At 34.2% G+C, this 20,952-nt stretch overlaps 1 protein-coding gene across 1 annotated transcript in view; it reads left to right on the top strand.

Moving 5' to 3' along the window:
* ATRNL1 (attractin like 1) overlaps positions 1-20,952 on the top strand; it is a 794,298-nt gene that overhangs the window by 281,765 nt on the left and 491,581 nt on the right. Inside the window, exons 22-24 of the mRNA XM_040255081.1 lie at positions 3,644-3,738; positions 9,726-9,804; positions 11,669-11,826. Of these exons, the coding sequence (XP_040111015.1) occupies positions 3,644-3,738; positions 9,726-9,804; positions 11,669-11,826 (332 nt within the window). The remainder of the gene's footprint in view (positions 1-3,643; positions 3,739-9,725; positions 9,805-11,668; positions 11,827-20,952) is intronic.

Here is a 20,952-nt window from a genome sequence, read left to right on the forward strand (position 1 = left end):
GTGACTGTGGCTGAGGACTGGAGTCCCTAAAGCAGAAGAATGTTCATAGGACCGGGGCACTGGAGCCTCTACCCAGGCTGCTCAAGTGTCCCAATCACCCAGTCCCTTCCTCCTAAAAGCCATCTGTTCCTGACTTTTAATGCTAAGTTTCAAGCAAGAAAAACAGGAAGATAATTATTCAGATAAGCATTTGAAAATAGTTTTGAAATGTTTATTTTTCCTCAGTGGCGGTGATGGTTGTTCAGTCGCTCAGTCTTGATCAACTCTTTGCAACCCCATGAACTGCAGCACACCAGGCTTCCCTGTCCTTCGGTGACTCCAGGAGTTTGCTCAGACTCCTGTCCATTGGGTTTAGTATTTTCTCTTTATTCTGAATTGATGGTGTCTTTCCTTGGTATTGTAGCTGTCTGTACTTCCAAAACCTCCTCAGCGGCAGTTGACCAAGGTGATCACTGTTCTCCTTTCTAAGCCCTTCGTTCACTTGGCTCGCTGGACACTGAATTCTGGTTGTGCTTCTGTCTCGTGGGTTGCCTTGTCAGTCTCCTTTGTGGGCTTCTTCAGAGGACCTGATCATTTAACATTGTCTTACCTCAGGGCTCATCCCTGGCACCTCTGCTCTATTTATGACTGGTGATTTCTTGGCTTCGCAGCTTTAGAGGTCATTACAATGCGGATGATTTCCAAATTGTTATCCACTAGGCTCCTGAGCTCAGCATATCATGTAGATACTCAATAAGTAACTCAAACTTAACATCTTCAAAACTAAGCTTCTAATTAATTCCACACTGGCAACAAATAAAACCTGTTCCCACCCATCTCAGTTAATGCTGGCATTTTACCTGGTCTTGGGCCAAAAAATAAAACCTTTTACTTTTCTGTCTTTAAAATGCTGCATCTGTTTATTTAGCTAAGGTGTTTGTTACACCTTCCTAATTCATCACTGTGTCTGACCCCTTCCTGTTACCTTCCTTGCTATTCCTGTTTCTGCCATCACTTTTTGTAGCATTCTTGCCACAGTCTCTTTATAGGAATCACACTTAAGACTTGTTCTTTTGTTGAGGTTTTTGTGCTTTGTTTCCTCTGCCTGGATTACACTTTCTCTTGTAACTGCTATGGCTTTTTCTCTTAACTACCTTTGACCTTTAAATTGTTGTTGTTCAGTTACTAAGTCATGTCCAACTCTTTGCAACACCAGGCTTTCCTGTTCTTCACTATCTCCTGGAGTTTGCTCAGATTCGTGTCCATTGAGTCATTGATGGGATTTCACCATTTCATCTTCTGTCACTCCCTTCTCCTTCTACCTTCAGTCTTTCCCAGCATCAGGATTTTTTCCAGGGAGTCAGCTCTTTGCATCAGGTGGTCAAAATATTAGAGCTTCAGCTTCAGCTTCATTATCTTTAAAGTTTCCTTTTCAAAATTGCAAGCATACTCCTACCTGGACAGAAATTTCTCTCCTCTTCACTGGATTATGACTGTTACACTTATTTTCATTATTATACTATATGCTTCAATTACTTATTAATTTTCAGTGTCCATTTGATATAGTATAGGTTGCATGGGACAGAAATCTCTGTCTTTTATTATTTTATATTTCCAGTGTCTGGAACAACATTGGGCCATTGAGTCTTCCCTGCATTTTCTGGCAATCATATGAAAAGCAGAAATATGACCTATTATGTAATCCTCATTATAATGGATAATGGTACCTGTAAAAAAATCTTGGAAAAACAAAGTATTGCCTTTTCTTAAATTACAAAAGAAATATATAGAGTGGATCTTACAAGGTATAAAGGAAGCAACATGAAGAATGATGCTTTGACAATAAATCCAGTGATATTGTTCCTATCTTTACTTCTAACTTTAACGGTACCTAATGACTGAAGGCATAATATGAAAGTTATGTTTCCAAATAATAGAATTCTTTTCTATTTAAATAATATTGAAAAGATTTCACAAAGTAAAAATTACCATAATAATAGGGACAAGTAAATGCTTTATGGCATGTGGTGAAATATTCACTATCAGTTTGGTTGCTCAGTTCTGTCCAACTCTTTGCGACCCCATGAATTGCAGCACGCCAGGCCTCCCTGTCCAGCTCCCAGAGTTCACCCAACTCATGTCCATCGAGTCGGTGATGCCATCCAACCATCTCATCCTCTGTCGTCCCCTTCTCTTCCTGCCCTCAATCTTTCCCAGCATCAGGGTCTTTTTAAATGAGTCAGCTCTTCGCATCAGGTGGCCAAAATATTGGAGTTTTAGCTTTAACATCAGTCCTTCCAATGAACACTCAGGACTGATCTCCTTCAGGATGGGCTGGTTGGATCTCCGTGCAGTCCAAGGGACTCTCAAGAGTCTTCTCCAACACCACAGTTGAAAAGCATCAATTCTTCAGCGCTCAGCTTTCTTCACAGTCCAACTCTCACATGGATACATGACCACTGGAAAAACCATACCTTTGACTAGACAGACCTTTGTTGACAAAGTAATGTCTCTGCTTTTTAATATGCTATCTAGGTTGGTCATAACTTTCCTTCCAAGGAGTAAGCGTCTTTTAATTTCATGGCTGCAGTCACCATCTGCAGTGATTTTGGAGCCCCAAAAAATAAAGTCAGCCACTGTTTCCACTGTTTCCCCATCTATTTCCCATGAAGTGATGGGACCAGATGCCATGATCTTAGTTTTCTCAATGTTGAGTTTTAAGCCAACTTTTTCACTCTCCTCTTTCACTTTCATCAAGAGACTCTTTAGTTCTTCTTCACTTTCTGCCATAAGGATGGTGTCATCTACATATCTGAGGTTACTGATATTTCTCTTGGCAGTCTTGATTCCAGCTTGTGCTTCCTCCAGCCCAGCGTTTCTCATGATGTACTCTGCATATAAGTTAAATAAGCAGGGTGACAGTATACAGCCTTGACGTACTCCTTTTCCTATTTGGAACCAGTCTGTTGTTCCATGTCCAGTTTTAAATGTTGTTTCCTGACCTGCACACAGGTTTCTCAAGAGGCAGGTCAGGTGGTCTGGTATTCCCATCTCTTTCAGAATTTTCTACAGTTTATTGTGATCCACATAGTCAAAGGCTTTGGCATAGTCAATAAAGCAGAAATAGATGTTTTTCTGGAACTCTCTTGCTTTTTCGATGACCCAGCAGATGTTGGCAATTTGATCTTTGGTTCCTTTGCCTTTTCTAAAACCATACTTACTTAGCCATTTAAGTTCATGTTTTCAAAAAATTTTGCATTTATAAAAGTAGAATATCAAAATGTCTCCCTGTTATCTATTTATACAATTTTAACTTGAATATAATGTGCCAAAATATTACCTCTGTTTTTCTCTGATTGTAAGATTATGGATGACTTTATTTTATTCTCTTGTGTAGTTTTTCCAGGAAAAACTGTAGTTTGTAGAAATTTTATAATAGTAGCAGGAGTAATAAATATAATTTTGAAGTGTTAAGTGCTTTTATATCTGCATTTTACTTTTTGTTGCTTGATTACAATAATTTATATTTTGCCAGTCTTGAGTACACCACTAGTAATTTAATGACAATAATTTTCAATGCTGATATTCAATATATTTTCACCTAACTTGTTTTCAAGCAAGTTTTAAAAGTACATATCGGGATTATATTTTTTTTCCCCTACAGACAGCCTTTTGATTGATTATCAGTTTACATTCAGCTTATTACAGGAAGATGATCGCCACCATACTGCCATAAACTTCATAGCAAACCCAGAACAGGTGAGAAGATCCTTAATCTTTTATAGTGTAGTTATATCAACAGATGCAATGTTTCTCTATGTTTCATTGTAATTGTGCCTCTTCTCAGAATTATCACACTGTAGGTCTTTTGTAGAAGAACAAATCCTAGTAGGTTTTTCTTTTCATAAAACCTAAGTATCTTTGTAATCAGAGAATTTTTGACCTTGATATTTCAGATTTTACAAATAGTGCTGCAGTGTATACATTATTTCTGTCCTGCTTTCAGGCTTATAGCAGTGTTTCTGTTTTTAACTCTGCTGTCACAGTGGTGGTAGTCTTCTTTGAAAATCAAACCTATTACTTCGTAACACAAGCTATATTTTATATATTTTCTTTTTTTAATATACTGTTACATAATAGTAGGTTTTCATTGTCTTTTTTAATAAACCCTTTGTTTTGAGTTATATGAATGCTAGGTTTTCAAAAACATTTTTGTTGAGATATAATTGACATCTTACCATATAAGTTAAAAATGTATAATATGCTGATTTAATAGATGTATATAGTGCAGTATGATGACAACCATAGCGTGACCTAACACTTCAGTCATGTCACCTAATTGTAATTTTGGGGAGTTAATGATAATTAAAGTCTCTTAGCAACTTTGAAGTTTATGATACAGTATTGTTATTCATGTTCATTGACTCAGCGATGCTATACAACCAGCTCATCCTCATGTCCTCATGGACATGAACTTAAACAAACTCTAGGAGTTAGTGGAGGATAGAGAAGCCTGGCATGCTGCAGTCCATGGGGTTGCAAAGAGTAGGACACAACTTAGCGACTGAACAATAACAACAGCAACAACAGTATTGTTCATAATCACTGTGGAGAGCGTTAGATCTTTAGGTCTTACCAGGTGGCGCTAGTGGTAAAGAACCCGCTTGTCAATGCAGAAGACATAAAGAGAGGCAGGTTGGATCCCTCGGTCAGGAAGATCCCCTGGAAAAGGAAATGAGGATCCACTCCAGTATCCTTGCCTGGAAAATCCCTTGGGCAGAGGAGCCTGGTGGGCTCCAGTCCATAGCATTGCAAAGAGTCAGACACAACTGAGGCAACTTAGCACACAACTGTTTGCAAGCTTGTATCTCTTAACACTTTCTTCTGGGGGAGAACTCTCAGAGTTGTGCACCTTCTACCAATCTCTCTGAGTCATGTTGACTGTAGTGAGCCACACACTTTTTGTTTGCTTGTTCTTAACTGATGTCAGATGTCCACACTATGCTTGATTTTTCAGTGCTTTCTATCTAGTCGAGACAGAAACAGGTCATTTGGGCAGTAACGTTAAATAAAAATCAAGTATATTGGATGCCTGTTATATTCTCTTTCCCTTAAGGGAGCAGTCATTGGCCAAGTTGGTCTTTCTGATATTGAGCTGTGCTGTCTTGGGTGAGCTGCTGACCTTGGTAGAGTGAAATTCTTCTTTTTATGCATTATATTGTAGCTATTCTCAGTTTTGCATTTAATTTTTGTACTGCAACTTCTTAACTGGATTTTGGTCTGCTCATAACGGTAATTTGGTCCATAGATCGTTGTTAAATTGGTATTTTTGTCAGGGATGAGGGCTAGGACTTCCTATTACACTATTTTGCTGATGTCACTTTCTGTAGTGCTTCATTCTAACTATACATTAATTCAGCTTATTAAGCCTATGTCATGTTTTTTAATAGTTTTTCAAATAGGTGAAACCTCAGAATGTATCCTGACATTTGCAAGCTTCTTGCCTCTAAATTGTTTTACTGAACTTGCCAGCAAATAGTGTAATTTCTTAAATTTTCATTTTTCAGTAAATTAGATCTCACTTTCCCCAAAATAGAGAAGTTTGTTTTATGTTCCTCCTTAGTTCTTAGGTTTTAAGGAATGCCTACATTTTCAGGATTATATATAATGTTTTGACTTTTCCTGGAGTAGGAAATGGCAACACATTCCAGTATAACAAGTTGCATTTTATAGTTATTTTTCACACTATTTTAAAAACCAAAACATTTTATTATTAAAATAAAAAACTTTGTATAAAGTTTTGATTTTTAAATAAGGACTTTAGAAGATATTTTCTTTACATGATAATGCTCTCTTCACTGATGGCATGCATTTTTAAGAAGACATTAATAATACGTCAGAAACTACAATTTTAGTATAATGAGTGTTTTAGTAAATGCATTGTAAACACTGTAGACTTTTTATTGTAGTAAAGCATACATGAAGTAATATTTATATTTTAACCATTTTTAAGTGTACAGTTTCATGGCATTTAAGTAAATTTACAATGCTATACAACCATCACCACAATCCATTATCAAAATAGTTCATCAGTCCAAGTAGGATCTCTGTCTCCATTAAGCAATAACTCTCTATTCCTCCCCTATTCCCATCATTGGGAAACCTTTATCCTACTTTCTGTCTCTGTATTCCAGGTACCTCATGTGTGTAATCATGTAACATTTATACTTCTATTTCTGATTTATTTCACTTAGCTTAATGTTTCAGTGTTTCCAATGTTCATCCATGTTGTCGCAGGAATCAGAATTTTATTCATAAATAGTAATTCCAAACTTAGGGAGTTCATTGAGGATATAAGAAATTTAATACTAGTGGGATGTCTGGCTCACAATATAGGTGTGAACAGTACTTCTCTCCAATATTATCCATGGTGTCATACAAATAAGCTCAGATTAGCCATACTTCTAGTTTGTTTCTCTCTTGACTATTCTCTCCTCTTTCAATTCCCAGAAATCCTTGAGTTCTTACAATATCACAGCTTTCAGTTTTACTTTCTGCTGTTTTGTTCATTTGAAACCAAGAGCCCAGACACATGTTTTGAGGAACTGATGAACACTAAACTATCATATCTTAGTATCACTAAGAATGCTTGTAACGTCATTATAAGTAGTTTATAATTACATATATATATATATATATATATATACATACAATGTATAATTAAAGAGAAATGCAACTTGGAACAGTTTCTGAAATTAACATGTATTGTTAGTCTGGGCCTCTTCTACAAAAAAGAGGTACTTTCATTTTTATGCATTTATTACATTTTGAAAACAAATTTAATTCTAACCTGCTATACATCATCTTCAACCAATGCTTTCATGTTAACAGTTTCTGGAGTAGTTTCTTGTATAATATGATCTTGTTGAACTTAACCATGTCTAACAACAATGTTCTAAATGACTAATTTTGTCATTTACTGTGGTAGTCACAGTATTACTTCTTGGAGTCCAGCATATTTTCCTTGACCTTAAATATATTTTATAGGGCTTTAGTTATAGTACCATATATTCAGTAATGCCTTAACTTGAGAGGATGAAGTAAAATTTCAAGAAAAGTTTTATAGTTCTCTATATCAGTTGGAAATTTTGTGTGATCTTTTTTAGTAATAATAGCAGCTATTCTCAAATTTCCCTGACACAAAATAAGGCACACACAATTACTAAGATGCAACTTCACAATAAAAATAATGATTTAAGCTTTCTTAGGGGTGCACTGTTTCTACCATGTTTTGTTTTCATAGAAAACAACTCTTTTTTTCCAACTATTTTATTAATAATAAAGAAAGTCAACCTTTCTCAAAGGTCAGCAGTCATGCCTTCTTTCTGAATCCTCTAGTAAAATGGAAGATGAAAAAGGAGAAGGAAAAGAAGAAATCCTGTGTCCCCAGACCTAGTAGACCGTTATCAGCACGGCGGCCTGAAACCATGATTTTTGAGAAATTATCTTGTTTAATTTTCCCAAAAAAGTCTTTAGGGAAGTCATGATATTCCCATTTTAGAGACTGTTGTCGTTTAGTTGCTAAGTCATGTCCAATATTTTTGTGACCCCATGCACTGGGGCCTGCCAGACTCCTTTGTCTATGGGATTTCCCAGGCAAGAATACTGAAGGGGATTGCCATTTTCTTCTCCAGGGGATCTTCTTGACCCAGGGATCGAACTTCCATCCCCTGCATTGGCAGTCAGATTCTTTAACACTGAGCTACCAGAGAAGCCCATTTTAGAGATAAGAGAGCTGATTTTCAGGAAGGATAAGGGTAGCTGTCTCTAAATCAATACGCATGTACATTAAAGGTCTAAAATTTGAACCCAAGGTCATCCGACTCAACAGTGAATACTCTGCAAATTCACTTCATTGCCTCATGAACACAATTTAATTAATATGAAGCAGTGATTGGTTTTCAGGTCTGGTTAGTTCATTATTGATGGAGTAAATCAGTATTTGTTACCAAAGAAAATTCTTTTCATATCTGGGTTCTCCTTAATGCAGCATTATAAGTATGATGAAATAGATGTTATTACCACACCTGAATAATGCAGTCTGTTAGACTTATTTGCACACTGACAAAAGCTCTTCGCATTTATTACATGAGTCATTAATATTGGCATTATTCTTGAATCAGTGTCATCTGTTGTCATACCTTTAAAAAGTGGAAAGGTCTTAAGTTTGAAAGTTTTATGGTACATATTAGAGGATATTTTAGTAGCTTACCAATAGAACTCAGTAAACTAACTTCCTTCTTATATTTGTGGCCAGTTACAAATATGATTCTGATGGATAATATAGTGCCCTTCTGAAATACTGTATATTTTAAAACTCCAAGCCTTGTTTTTCTTTGATCACTTCAAATTCTCCAATGTTATCTCTTCAGTAGTAATGAGCACTACCCTGAAAAATCTATGGGGCAAAATTGTTCAGCCTTACTACCACACATTTTATTTTGTAGGCTCTTTCAAGATGACCATTCTTGTTGAGTTTATATTTGCTTCCTGGAAACTTTAAAGAGAATATCTTTCAATGATTATGGAGCATTGTTAGTAGTTCTTAATAGAGGCCCAGTTGTCCCTGTCTCTATGGCAATCACTTAGAGTGGTTTTTATTTGAGGTTAAATAATTGGGTCTTAGTGTATCATTTACATGGAATGACTGTCACACATCACCCAGCAACCTTTGCCTCTTATCATGCTGCTTCTTATTCCTCCCATATCAGGGAAGAACCATGTCCTTCTGTCAGTTTCTTCCTAACACTATTTCTAACAGATATGGGGAACTTAATTGCTTATAGGCTTACTTTCTCTAAGAGCCACTCAGAAAATTGGTGATATGTTTTCTATTGGCTTTCTTATTCTTATTTAGAAAAGGTTGTAATATCAAGGTACTAATTTTAATTATTTTAGTAGCTAGGTCTCAGTAACACAGCTTTTTCTAAGAGTCTTTGTATATTTAAAACACAGCAAAGCATACTCAATATGTGTAGCTAAAGCTATTCAATATGACTATCTTTCTATTCCTTTCTGCAAGTCTTGATAGTTATAATCATACATAATTTTTGTTCTTCGTCTCTTGGAGTAGGATAATAGCAAATAATGTTTAAAGAAATCTCTTGGGTATTTGCTTCTGTGCAATTAAATTAATGACAAGATGCAGGTTGATCAATATAAAATTCTTCAGTGCTCCTCTCTACAGATGTTTATATGACTTGATCCCCTCTTTATCCCCAAGTAGGTTTATAACTTTTACCTCCAAGTTTTACATTTCAAGTATTTTTTTTCCACCGAAAAATGTGTATATACTAATACTATATGCAGCTAACATGAAATCTTTCAACAAAACAATCATCCATTGCTGTGAAATAACTTTGGACTAACCAAACCCATATCATTTAAATATTAACTACAGGTAAGCCAAGAAAATCAAAATACAAGTATTGAATTATAGCAGCCTCTGGCTACATGTGGAAGACCAGGTTATAGTAGGAAAGATAAATGGGAACTTTAAATATACCTTTGAATTTATCACCTTTTTTTTTTCATTAGAAAAGTGTAATTGGCATCTACACTTTCTCACTTAACTATTGACTTAATGTTCACAGTTAGAGAAACATAGCATGGACATAATTAAAACATTAAAGATAACATCTAGTCTAATTCTGTTTTTTTAAACTTCATATTTTCTTTCTTGGTAGTCAAACAAAAATTTGGATATTTCAATTAATGCATCAAACAACTTTAATCTCAACATTACATGGTCGGTTGGTTCAACAGGTAAGAGAATTTTGTTATCATGTGTCTTTTACTTCTGTTCCTATATGTAAGGTTTCTAATATGACCTTTCTACTGTTAATTTAAATAATTGAGATAAAAATATTATAGGCCAGAATCTTTGTGTTGTTTTAGGTAAAACTATTAAGTAGCATTATTAATAAAGTGTCATTATTCTGTTTTCTCCCTAATTCAGTTAATATTAGGTGGATAACAGATATTTTATGCTGCTTATTTTTTTATATATGGCAGTGTTATGAATTCCTATGACTTTAATTAAGACAAATTACTTCTTTAATGACTAAAGAGACTGACATTTCAATTATTTGATTCACCATTGAAGCTATAAGTTTAGTAATTTTAAAATTGATATAAAACAACAAAATGTGTATGTTGGTAAATTACCAACTTACCTATTACCTTTACGCTGGGATTTATACCCCCTACCATTGTTGGATTTGGTTCTGAGAGAGGGTTAAAAAACCCTACACTTAATATTTCTTCCATAATAAGGTTTATAAATTGAAATTGCTAACTTTTAAGAAATACAAAAAGTACAATTGGATTATGAAAAAATATGCTTGCTGTTTTAAAGAAATGCTGTTGATTTCTGCTTTCTATATAAATGGTATATACTGTTGCATAAAAATACTGGAAACTTTTAAAGAAAATATAGGAATCCTTAGAAATCCATATTTGATTTCTTAAAATTAAATCATGTGCTATTTTAATAAGTATTAATAGAATAATAGAAACATTAATCAAATGAGAAGTGGTCTTTGCAATTCCAGTTTTTATATTACATATATAAGAATTGAAAACTTTAGATACATATGTACATATTTTGTTACAACAGTATAAACATATAGTAAAATCTTGGCACTGTAAGTTTCATTAACTATGAATTCATAATAACTTGTACTGTTAATTTGAAATTCTGCATAACAAATTGACCCTACAAGAGTTTTAAAATTTGGCAACAAAAAGATATAAAACCTCAGTTATCACTTTAGAACAGTGCCTTCAATTTGCAAGAGATTACTTGTAACTTTCAAATTCTCCAAACCAAATCTTAGATATTTTGGTTTATTAGTTTGGAAGATGTCACCAGGAAACCTGCATTTTAAAAAAGCATTCATAGTAATTTTGGAACAGATGATCGGTTAGAAAATAATTCAGTTGCTCAGTATCCTAACTATACTTAACCCTTTCTTCCATTTGGTTAATTTCAGTAAATATTTATTGGGTATCCAATATGTGTTTTAACTAATTGAATTTTTAGCTCATGTTTTAAATTATATCTTCTTCCCACTTTATTCAAAGTAGTGATGGTTCAATACATGGTAAACAAAAAAAATTGATTTCTTTTCCATTTTTTAATTGGATTGAGACATATTTTGTTTTGAAAGGCTCTGTGGAGAAACAAATAGCAAAACATCAGTTCCTAAAGCTATGTATTACTTCAGTTCCAAAGAGGACTTTACTGTTTAGTAGCTACAAACTTGAGGCAAATGTCTTAATCTTTCTGAGGTTCAGTTTCTAATTTGAAAAACAGAGGTGGAATACCTATGGGATAAAGTTTTTATTAGAATAGAATGTAAAGTCTCTAAGCCAGTTCCTAGTATGTAGCACTTAAAATAATTAGCATTATTTTAAAAAATAGTTTTTATACTAAATGTTTCCATTATATTTATGACAAATCTTATTTCTTGTCATTCTAAATTATAAACATGAGTTTATTTGGATAGTTATGTCCTTATAAGCACAGTTAAGAAAATTAAGTAAATATCATATATATGTAAGTGTTACATTAATAAAGATATGTTTCCTTAATATGAATCATTTAAATTTGTTATTTACATTTTAGCTGGAACAATATCTGGAGAGGAGACTCCTATAGTTTCCAAGACTAATATAAAAGAATACAGAGATAGTTTTTCCTATGAAAAATTTAACTTTAGAAGCAATCCAAACATTACATTCTATGTATACGTCAGCAACTTTTCATGGCCTATTAAAATACAGGTAAGTGTTAATAGTATTTAATCTAATGACTACTGAATATTTTCATATGAAAAAGCATGCTGTTTTTGTTCAGAGTTGATAAAGGTTTCTATATTTTGTACAATGTGAAGCATGTATTGATCCTTCATAAAAAGGATACAGTGGGTGTCTGTGATGATTAATGTCTTCGTAAAAAATGTTTGAACAAATAATTCTGAATATGTACTAGTAAGTATGACATGAGTTTGAGTAAACTCCGGGAGTTGGTAATGGACAGGGAGGCCTGGCATGCTGCGATTCATGGGGTTGCAAAGAGTTGGACACGACTGAGCGACTGAACTGAACTGAAATGAACGAAATAAGTATGTACTAATTTTTCAGTGTGATTATATTCTTAAAAAATGTATCAGAACTTGAAATAACTATGACATTTATATTTTCTGATTAATTTCATTCTTTGAGGGTTAAATAGATATTATTTTCTTACAATCCCTCTTGAAATCATTAACTGTTTTTAGCAATCTTTATTATATATTGAACATAATTCATATCATCATGAGAAATTTAGAAAGAGCAGTACCTACAGTTAATTCTTTAAGTCTCACTACTTCTCACTACTGATTTCTTTATGTACTCTGTATATGTTGTATATTTTATTTTTATTGTGTTTAGTGATAGACTGCTAAAAGCTTCTGATTTATTGCTAGGGACATTTAGGATATTCTTACTATCTTAAAATAGTCAAGGTGTGTATTCTTAATTTATTCTTTTAAGAAAGAAATATCTATGTGTTAAACTGTTTAGATTTATTTATTCATTCTTTTATGGTTGTATGATTAGATTGAGTTCAGATTAGTTTATTAAATAGCTCATGTGTGCCAAACCCTGTGCTGAGCTGTTACATTTTGTGATCTTTAAAAAAATTACAGATAATTTATTCTTTTTTATTAATAAATGACCATTTTTTATTTGTGACTAGAAAATTCTTGCATGCTTCATCAATTTCTATGTGATTTGTGGGAAGACAGAGTGACTTTTTAAAATTGTATATTTGCTTGAAAAATTTTGATTTGTAAGGTTGATTTCATGTCTAAATTGAGGAAATTACTTACTTGTTCAAGAAATATTAGTATAAATTACTACTCAGTAAGTAGTAATGATAATTAATTTGATAAATTTACTTCTTTATTGTGATTGAATTAGATGTTAATATAATAAAAAAATGCCAGAAATGTTTTCTTATGGGTTTTTAGAATTTTGACCTTTAGGATGCTGGAGGTATCGTTTTATTTTTTATGATTTATATAGAAATATTAATCAGATTTCATTTGTTTTATTCAGATTATGATTGAAGGTGACAAAAAGCTCATCCATGAGCTTATTAAATAGTTATTAAAATTGAAAGAATTGCTATATTTCTGATTGTTTCCTGCCCTTTATTTCATGGCTATCTAATTATATTTTATTTTTAAGCAAATTACACACTTTAGAATGTTCATGAATATTTAATGATTAGAAATTAACTTTCTAAATTGGATTTTCTTTTGAGATCATACTAGTAATGTGTTCTGGAAGCCAAACCAGAATTTCTATAGTGAAATTAAAATATCCCACTTTCCCAAAGTAATAAAATGTTGAAAATAATTGTGATGGTCAAGATAGGTACATCCTAATTCCTACTGTTTGAGTAAAATCATTATATCAACCCTGTGGAATATGTTATGTTACTATTAAGTCTTATGAGTATGTGTGTATGTTTATACAACTGTAATAAACTTTCTGTTTTTAAGTGTAAAATGGTAAAATTATTTTAACTGAGATCTGTTTGCTAATAGAATTGAGCTACACTGATTTATTTTTGAATGGTCAGCCAATCTTGGTAATGAGGGGTAAGCTCCACTTAGTCATTTTGTATTACAACTTTAATACATTGATGGATTCAACTTGTTGAAATTTTACAAATTTTTATGCCTATGTTTTTGGGGCAAATTAGTCTGTAGTTTTCTATTCATGCAGTCTTACTAACTTTATAGGATAGTACTACTGGCCTTACAAAGTAAATTGGGACATGTTCTTTCCTCTGTAATTTTCTAAAGCTATTGATATATAATCTCTATATATATGTTTTAAAATTTGTGTTAGAATTCAACATTGAATTTCTTTGAACTTGAGATTTTCTTTGTCAAAATGTTTTAACTACAAATTGAATTTCTCTTATGGATTGAGAACTTTTCTGGTTATCTATATTTTTCTTGAGTGAACTGTATCAGTTTATGTCTCTCAGTTATATATTTCCCATTTGGGCTATTTTGTGTAATTTGTTGGCAAAAGATTTTTCATAATATTCACATATTACCCACTGATACCATCTAATTCCTGAAACTGATAATTAGTTTCCACATTCTCATTTTTTCTTTTCTTGTTCAGTCTGGCTAAAGAGTTAGCAAATTCACTTACTTTTCTTTTATTTCATTAATTACTTCTTTTAAACTATTCCTTTTCTTGTGCTTCCTTGACATTCATTTGCTCTTCTTTTTCTGTTTTCTTCAGGTCAGTGCTTTCTAATTTTCTTTTTGATTTCGTCTTTGATCAGTGGGGTATTTAGAAGTGAGATACTGTATTTCCAACTATTTAGAGAATGTCTAGAAGTGCTTCTGTCACTTATTGAATTTTTAAAGATTTGTCAAGACTTATTTTATGGGGACAGGAGAAGAAGGGGACGACAGAGGATGAGATGGCTGGATGGCATCACGGACTCGATGAACGTGAATCTGAGTGAACTCCGGGAGTTGGTGATGGACAGGGAGGCCTGGCGTGCTGCGATTCGTGGGGTCGCAAAGAGTCGGACACGACTGAGCGACTGAACTGAACTGAATTTTATGGTTCAAAGCGTTTGACAGAATAATGGCTCCGCAAAGGTGATCACATTCTAATCTCTGGTACCTATGTAAATATTATCTTACATGGACAGAAGACTTGAAGATGTGATTAAGTTTGGTACATTAGGATGATTACTCCAAGTTACTGAGGTGGACCCAACCTAACTACGTGAGTTCTTATAATGACCTTTATTTGGCGGAGGTCAGGGTCACAGGGTGATGTGCCTATGGGAGAATGGTCAGACCAGAACGACAGTGCTTGGTTGGAACATGGAGGAAAGGGACTCGAGCCAAGGGATATAGACTCTAGAAGCTAGAAAAGGTGAGGAAACAGATTCGAGCCTCTAAAAAGAAATGTTGCTCTGCTGACATCTTGATTTTAGTCCACTGAAACTTCTGTCAGAGTTCTTACATACAGAACTATGAGATAGTAAATGTGATTTGTCTTAAGCCACTATGACTGCTCTTATTGGTTACTCAGCAATAGAAATGTTCCCTTGATCTCTCCAGTTTTCTTGAAGAGATCTCTAGTTTTCCCTTTCTGTTGTTTTCCTCTACTTTTTTGAATTGTTCACTTAAGAAGGCCTTCTTATCTCTCCTCACTAATCTCTGGTATTCTGCATTCAGGTGGGTATATCTTTCCCTCTTTCCCTTGCTTTTTACTTCTCGCGTCAGCTATTTGGAATGCTCCTCAGACAACCACTTTGCCTTCTTCCATTTCCTTTTCTTTGGGATAGTTGTGGTCACTGGCTCCTATACAGTGTTACAAATCTCCGTTCATAGTTCTCCAGGCACTCTGTCTATCAGATCTAACCCCTTGAATCTGTTTGTCATCTCCACTGTATAATCATAAGATATTTGATTTATGTCATACCTGTTTACCCTAATGGTTTTCCCATTTCAATTTCTTTCAATTACTTTCTTCAATTTAAACCTGAATTTTGCAATAAGGAGCTAATGATCTGAGCCACAGTTAGCTCCAGGTCTTGTTTTTGCTTCTCCATCTTCGGGTATAAAGAATATAATCTACCAAATTTTTGACCATTTGGAGATGTCCATGAATAGAGTTGTCTCTTGTGGTGTTGGAAGAGGGTGTTTGCTATGACCAGTGTGTTCTCTTGGCAAAACTCTGTTAGCCTTTGCCCTGCTTCATGACTCCAAGGCCAAACTTGCCAGTTACTCCAGCTATCTCTTGACTTCCTACTTTTGCATTCCAGCCCCCTGTGGTTAAAAGGACATCTTTTTTTGGTGTTAGTTCTAAAAGGTCTTGTAGGTCTTCATAGAACCAGTCAACTTCAGCTTCTTTGACATCAACAGTTGGGGCATAGACTTGGATTACTGTGATGTTGAATGGTTTGCCTTGGAAATGAACTGAGGTCATTCTGTCATTTTTGAGATTGCACCCAAGTACTGCATTTCAGACTCTTTTGTTGACTATGAGGGTGACTCCATTTCTTCTAAATTAATCCTAAAGGAAATCAACCCTGAATATTCTTTGGAAGGATTGATGTTGAAGCTGAAGCTCCAGTACTTTGGCCACATGATGCATAGAGCAACTCATTGGAAAAGACCCTGATTCTGGGAAAGATTGAAGGCAAAAGGAGAAGAGGGTGGCAGAGGATGAGAAAGCTAGATAGCATCACCAACTCAATGGACTTGAATTTGAGGAAACTCCAGAGATAGTGAAGGACAGTGACTCCTGGGATGCTGCAGTCCATGGGGTCGCAAAGAGTTGGATGCAACTTAGTGACTGAACAACAGCCACAGCAATAGAAAATGGATAAATCTAATGTCTTAGTCCATTGGGCAGCTATGAAAAAATACCATTGACTAAGTAGCTTATAAACAACAGAAATTTGTTATTCACCATTCTGGAGGTGGGAAGTCCAAGATCAAAGCACCAGAATGGAATGGTCGGGTTTTGGTGATGGTTCCTGTGCCCTCACATAAGGGAAGGTGATGGGGAGCTCTGTGGGACCTCTTTTATAGGAGCACTAACCCCATCCATAACCACCCACCTGCATGACCAATCCACCCTCATGACCTATCTAATCATCTTCTAAAGATCGTATCACCTGGATATGAATCTGTTTTGGTCTGTGTTCCTGGGACAGTTGCAAATGTCCTATGCCCTTGTTGGGAAGTCTTTCTACAGAGATCAGTTGGGTTAAGTTTTCAAGTTGTCTAGGGTCCACATTGATGCTCTGTCAGTTTGAAGAATAAGAGTTGCAATCTCTGACTGTAATTTTAGATTAAGTTATTTGTTCTTCTAGCAATTTTTACTTCATGTATTTTGAAACTCTTTTACTTAGATGGATAAATGTTTAGGGTTTTTAATATCTTCTTGATCTGATGACTTGATCTCGTTATTATTAGGAAATTGCTTTCTGAATCCTGGTAATATTCTTTGCTTCAAAATTTATTTTGCCAAATATAAAAAGTATAGTCACTCCAGCTTTTAACAAATATTACTAGAATGCTGTGTCATTTTTTCATCCTTCTACTTTAACCTATTTGTGTTTTTATATTTAAAGTAGATTATTTTGGACAGCATATAGTTATGTCTTTTTTATCCAATCCTTATCCATGTACATATAATGTATATATATATTTATAGGCATACCTCATTTTATTGCGTTTCTTTTATTGCAGTTTGCAGACATTATGTTTCTTATGAATTGAAGTTTTTGGCAACAATGAACTGAGAAAGTCTGCAGATGCCATTTTTTAAAAAGCATTTCCTCACTCTGTGTCTCTGTGTCACATTTTGGTAATTCTCATATTTCAAATGTTTTCACTCTTATTAGTTATGGTGATCTTTGCTCAGTCATCTTTAATGTTAGTACTAGGACTCAATGCAGGCTCAGGTGATGGCTAGTACTTTTCAGCAATAAAATGTTTTTTAAATTTAGGTATGTACTTTTTTTTAGGTTAGTGCTATTGTACACTTGGTAGACTATAGTATAGTATAAATATAATTTTTATATGCACTAAGAAAAATGCTTTATTGCAATATTTGCTTTATTTCAGTGGTCCTGAACTGAACCTAGAGCATCTTTGGGATATTACTGTATGTTTTGGGATTTAAATCTAACATATCATTATTTGTTTTCTATTTTTCTTGTTTGTCCATTGTTTGTTCTTTCCTTTATTGTGCTTATTCTTCTGAATTTAACATTTTTTCTTGATTCCATTTTATTGTTGGCTTATTAGCTGCAATTCTACGTTGTGTTATTTTAGTGGGTATTATATAACTTATTTTATACATCTTAAACTTTTTGTTGTTTATGTTTAAGTAATATTATATCACTCATTTCTTTGTGTGCATTAACCTTAAAACAGTCTGCTTTCATTTCCTTCCCCCTGGCCTTTTTGTCATTGTTGAATCTGTTCTGTTGCTTCATATTTTATAAAACTCTTGCTACACTTGATACAGTCAGGTTTATTCAGAGATATTAAAAGTAAGAAACCATTTTCTCTTTTACCTACCTATTTATTGTATCCAGCATTCATCATTTCTTTTTCTTTATTTGTAAATCCAGACTTTTTTTAAAGATTTTGTTTCATATTGGAGTATGGATGACAAACAGTGTTGTGTTAGTTTCAGATATACAGCAAAGTGATTCAGTTCATACACATGTATCTATTCTTTTTCAAATTCTTTTCCCATTTAGACTACTACAGAATATTGAGCAGCTTCCCTGTGCTATACAGTAGATATTTGTTGATTATCTATTTTAAATATAGCAGTGTTTACTATCATTTTCCTACTCTCTAAGGGATATACTTTAATACTTCAGTACAGATCTGCTGGCAGTACATTATATCTGCTTGAATATCTGGAAAAAAATATTTTGCTTTCTTAGGGTTTTGAAAAATTTTAAATTGTAGCATTTTCCTTTCACTGTTTTTGTATATAATCTTTTGGTTTCCATTGTTAACAATGAGAAATCTATGTGTAACCTTATTGTTCCTTTGTGTGTAATGACTTTTTTCTCTTTCCATCTGCATTAAAAATTGTTTCCTCTTTGTCACTGATTTTAGCCAATTTGATTATGATGTGCCTAGTGGTGAGTTTTTGTTTTATGTTTCTTGTGCCTGGGATTTATTGACATTCTTAAATTTATGAAATTATAGTTTTCATGAAAATATTAAGCCATTATTTCTTGATTTTTTTTCCCACTTCTCTCTTTTGTTTTAGGGATTCTAACAATATAGTATTCAACTGTTTGAAATTGCTTTTTGCTCACTAATTCTTGTTTTTACTTCTTCTTCATTCTGTGTTTCACTTTGGATATTTTTGTTACCTGTATCTTCAAGTTCATGAATCTTTTCTTCTATAGTATCCAATCACACCCAGTGTATCTTATCCATCATCTCAGACATTATATTTTCTATTTCAAGAATGTTTCTACTTAACATGGCCCATCGACCTTTTGCCTTCTTGAGTTATGGAATTACAGTTATTATAACTCTTTTAATGTCCTTGTCTGCACATGCTGTGATTTGTGTCATTTCTGAGTTTTTTCAGTTGATTTATTTTTCTCTTCCTTTTGGGTAATATTTTGATTAGTTGCCAGACATTCTGATTGTTAGTTTTTTGGGTGTTTATCAATTTTGATAGGTAAGTTTTACCTTTGTTCTGCAACAGAGTTAACTTGCTTTGAAAAGGTTGATCTTTTTAAGACTTAAAAATTTTTTTTTGCTTTAATAGACCAGAAGAAAGCATAACTTAGTCTAGGGTTAATCTTTCCATTCATGAGGCACTACCCATAGGGGTACTCTACTCTATGACACATGAATTACAGGTTATCTGCCATGGTTGGAGCATGAACTATTCCCAACCGTACTGAGTTTTGAGGATTTTTTCTCTCTGCTCCTTTCATATGGTCCTTTCCCCAGCCTCGTATAGTCTTTTCAGCAGTAAGTAGCATTTGAAAGTGAAAAAGGAGAGTGAAAAAGTTGACTTAAAACTCAACATTTAGAAAACTAAAATCGTGGCATCCAGTCCCATCACTTCATGGCAAGTAGATGGGGAAACAGTGAGAGACTTTATTTTGGGGCTTCAAAATTACTGCAGATGGTGACTGCAGCCATGAAGTTAAAAGATGCTTGCTCCTTGGAAGAAAAGCTATGACCAAACTAGACAGCATATTAAAAAGCAGAGACATTACTTTACCAACAAAGGTCTGTCTAGTCAAAGCTATGGTTTTTCCAGTAGTCTTGCATGGATGTGAGAGTTGGACTGTGAAGAAAGCTGAGCACCGAAGAATTGATGCTTTTGAACTGTGGTGTTGGAGAAGACTCCTGAGAGTCCCTAGGACAGCAAGGAGATCCAACCAGTCCATCCTAAAGGAGATCAGTCCTGAATATTCATTGGAAGGGCTGATGCTAACGCTGAAACTGCAATATTTGGCCACCTGATGGGAAGAACTGACTCATTTGAAAAGACCCTGATGCTGGGAAAGATTGAAGGCAGGAGGAGAAGGGGACAACAGAGGATGAGATGGTTGGATGGCATCACCAACTCAATGGACATGAGTTTGAGTAAGCGCCGTGAGTTGGTGATGGACAGGGAAGCCTGCCGTGCTGCAGTCCATGGGGTTGCAAAGAGTTGGACATGACTGAGTGACTGAACTGAACTGAACTGAAGAGTCATCAGCACTCTGGGCAGTTCTGTCTTCTTTTGGATAGTGTCCTGTACATTGTAGCCGCCTTGACCTCTCCAGAATTCCCAGCACCATTTCCCCAATTCAGGAAAATTTCTAGATAGCACCTGTGTTCACTCTGCTTTCAGGGCAGCCTCAGAGCCATAATAATTTGTGGCATTCAAAGGCTTACATCATTTCTCTCCTCTTGGAATCTTTGTCCAGTATTACTTGATATCCAGTATCTGAACAGCAGTGTTTTGTATAATGGGTCTGCTTTACTAGTTGTTTTGGCAGAAGGACAAGTCCATTCCCTGATACTCCATTCTGAAAGAAAGAAGAAAGCCTACATATAATTTTCAGTTCATATAGTAATTGGATTAATATGATAGTGATACATGATGACTGTTACTATATACGTTTTATGCTTTTACTGATAAATTGCTTAATTTATAGTTTGAATTTAAGTTTTCAAGTACTTTTCAGATAAATGACATTTTATAGACATGTATCAATATATTTTAAGTTTCATAAGGAAATACTATTGCAAATTCCAGCAAGCTTCAACTTATGAAAAAGTTTACAATCCATAGATGAAATTGTTCATCAAGTATTTATAA

The sequence above is a fragment of the Oryx dammah genome, unplaced genomic scaffold (genome assembly GCF_014754425.2).
Source record: "Oryx dammah isolate SB20612 unplaced genomic scaffold, SCBI_Odam_1.1 HiC_scaffold_14, whole genome shotgun sequence".
Taxonomy (NCBI): domain Eukaryota; kingdom Metazoa; phylum Chordata; class Mammalia; order Artiodactyla; family Bovidae; genus Oryx; species Oryx dammah.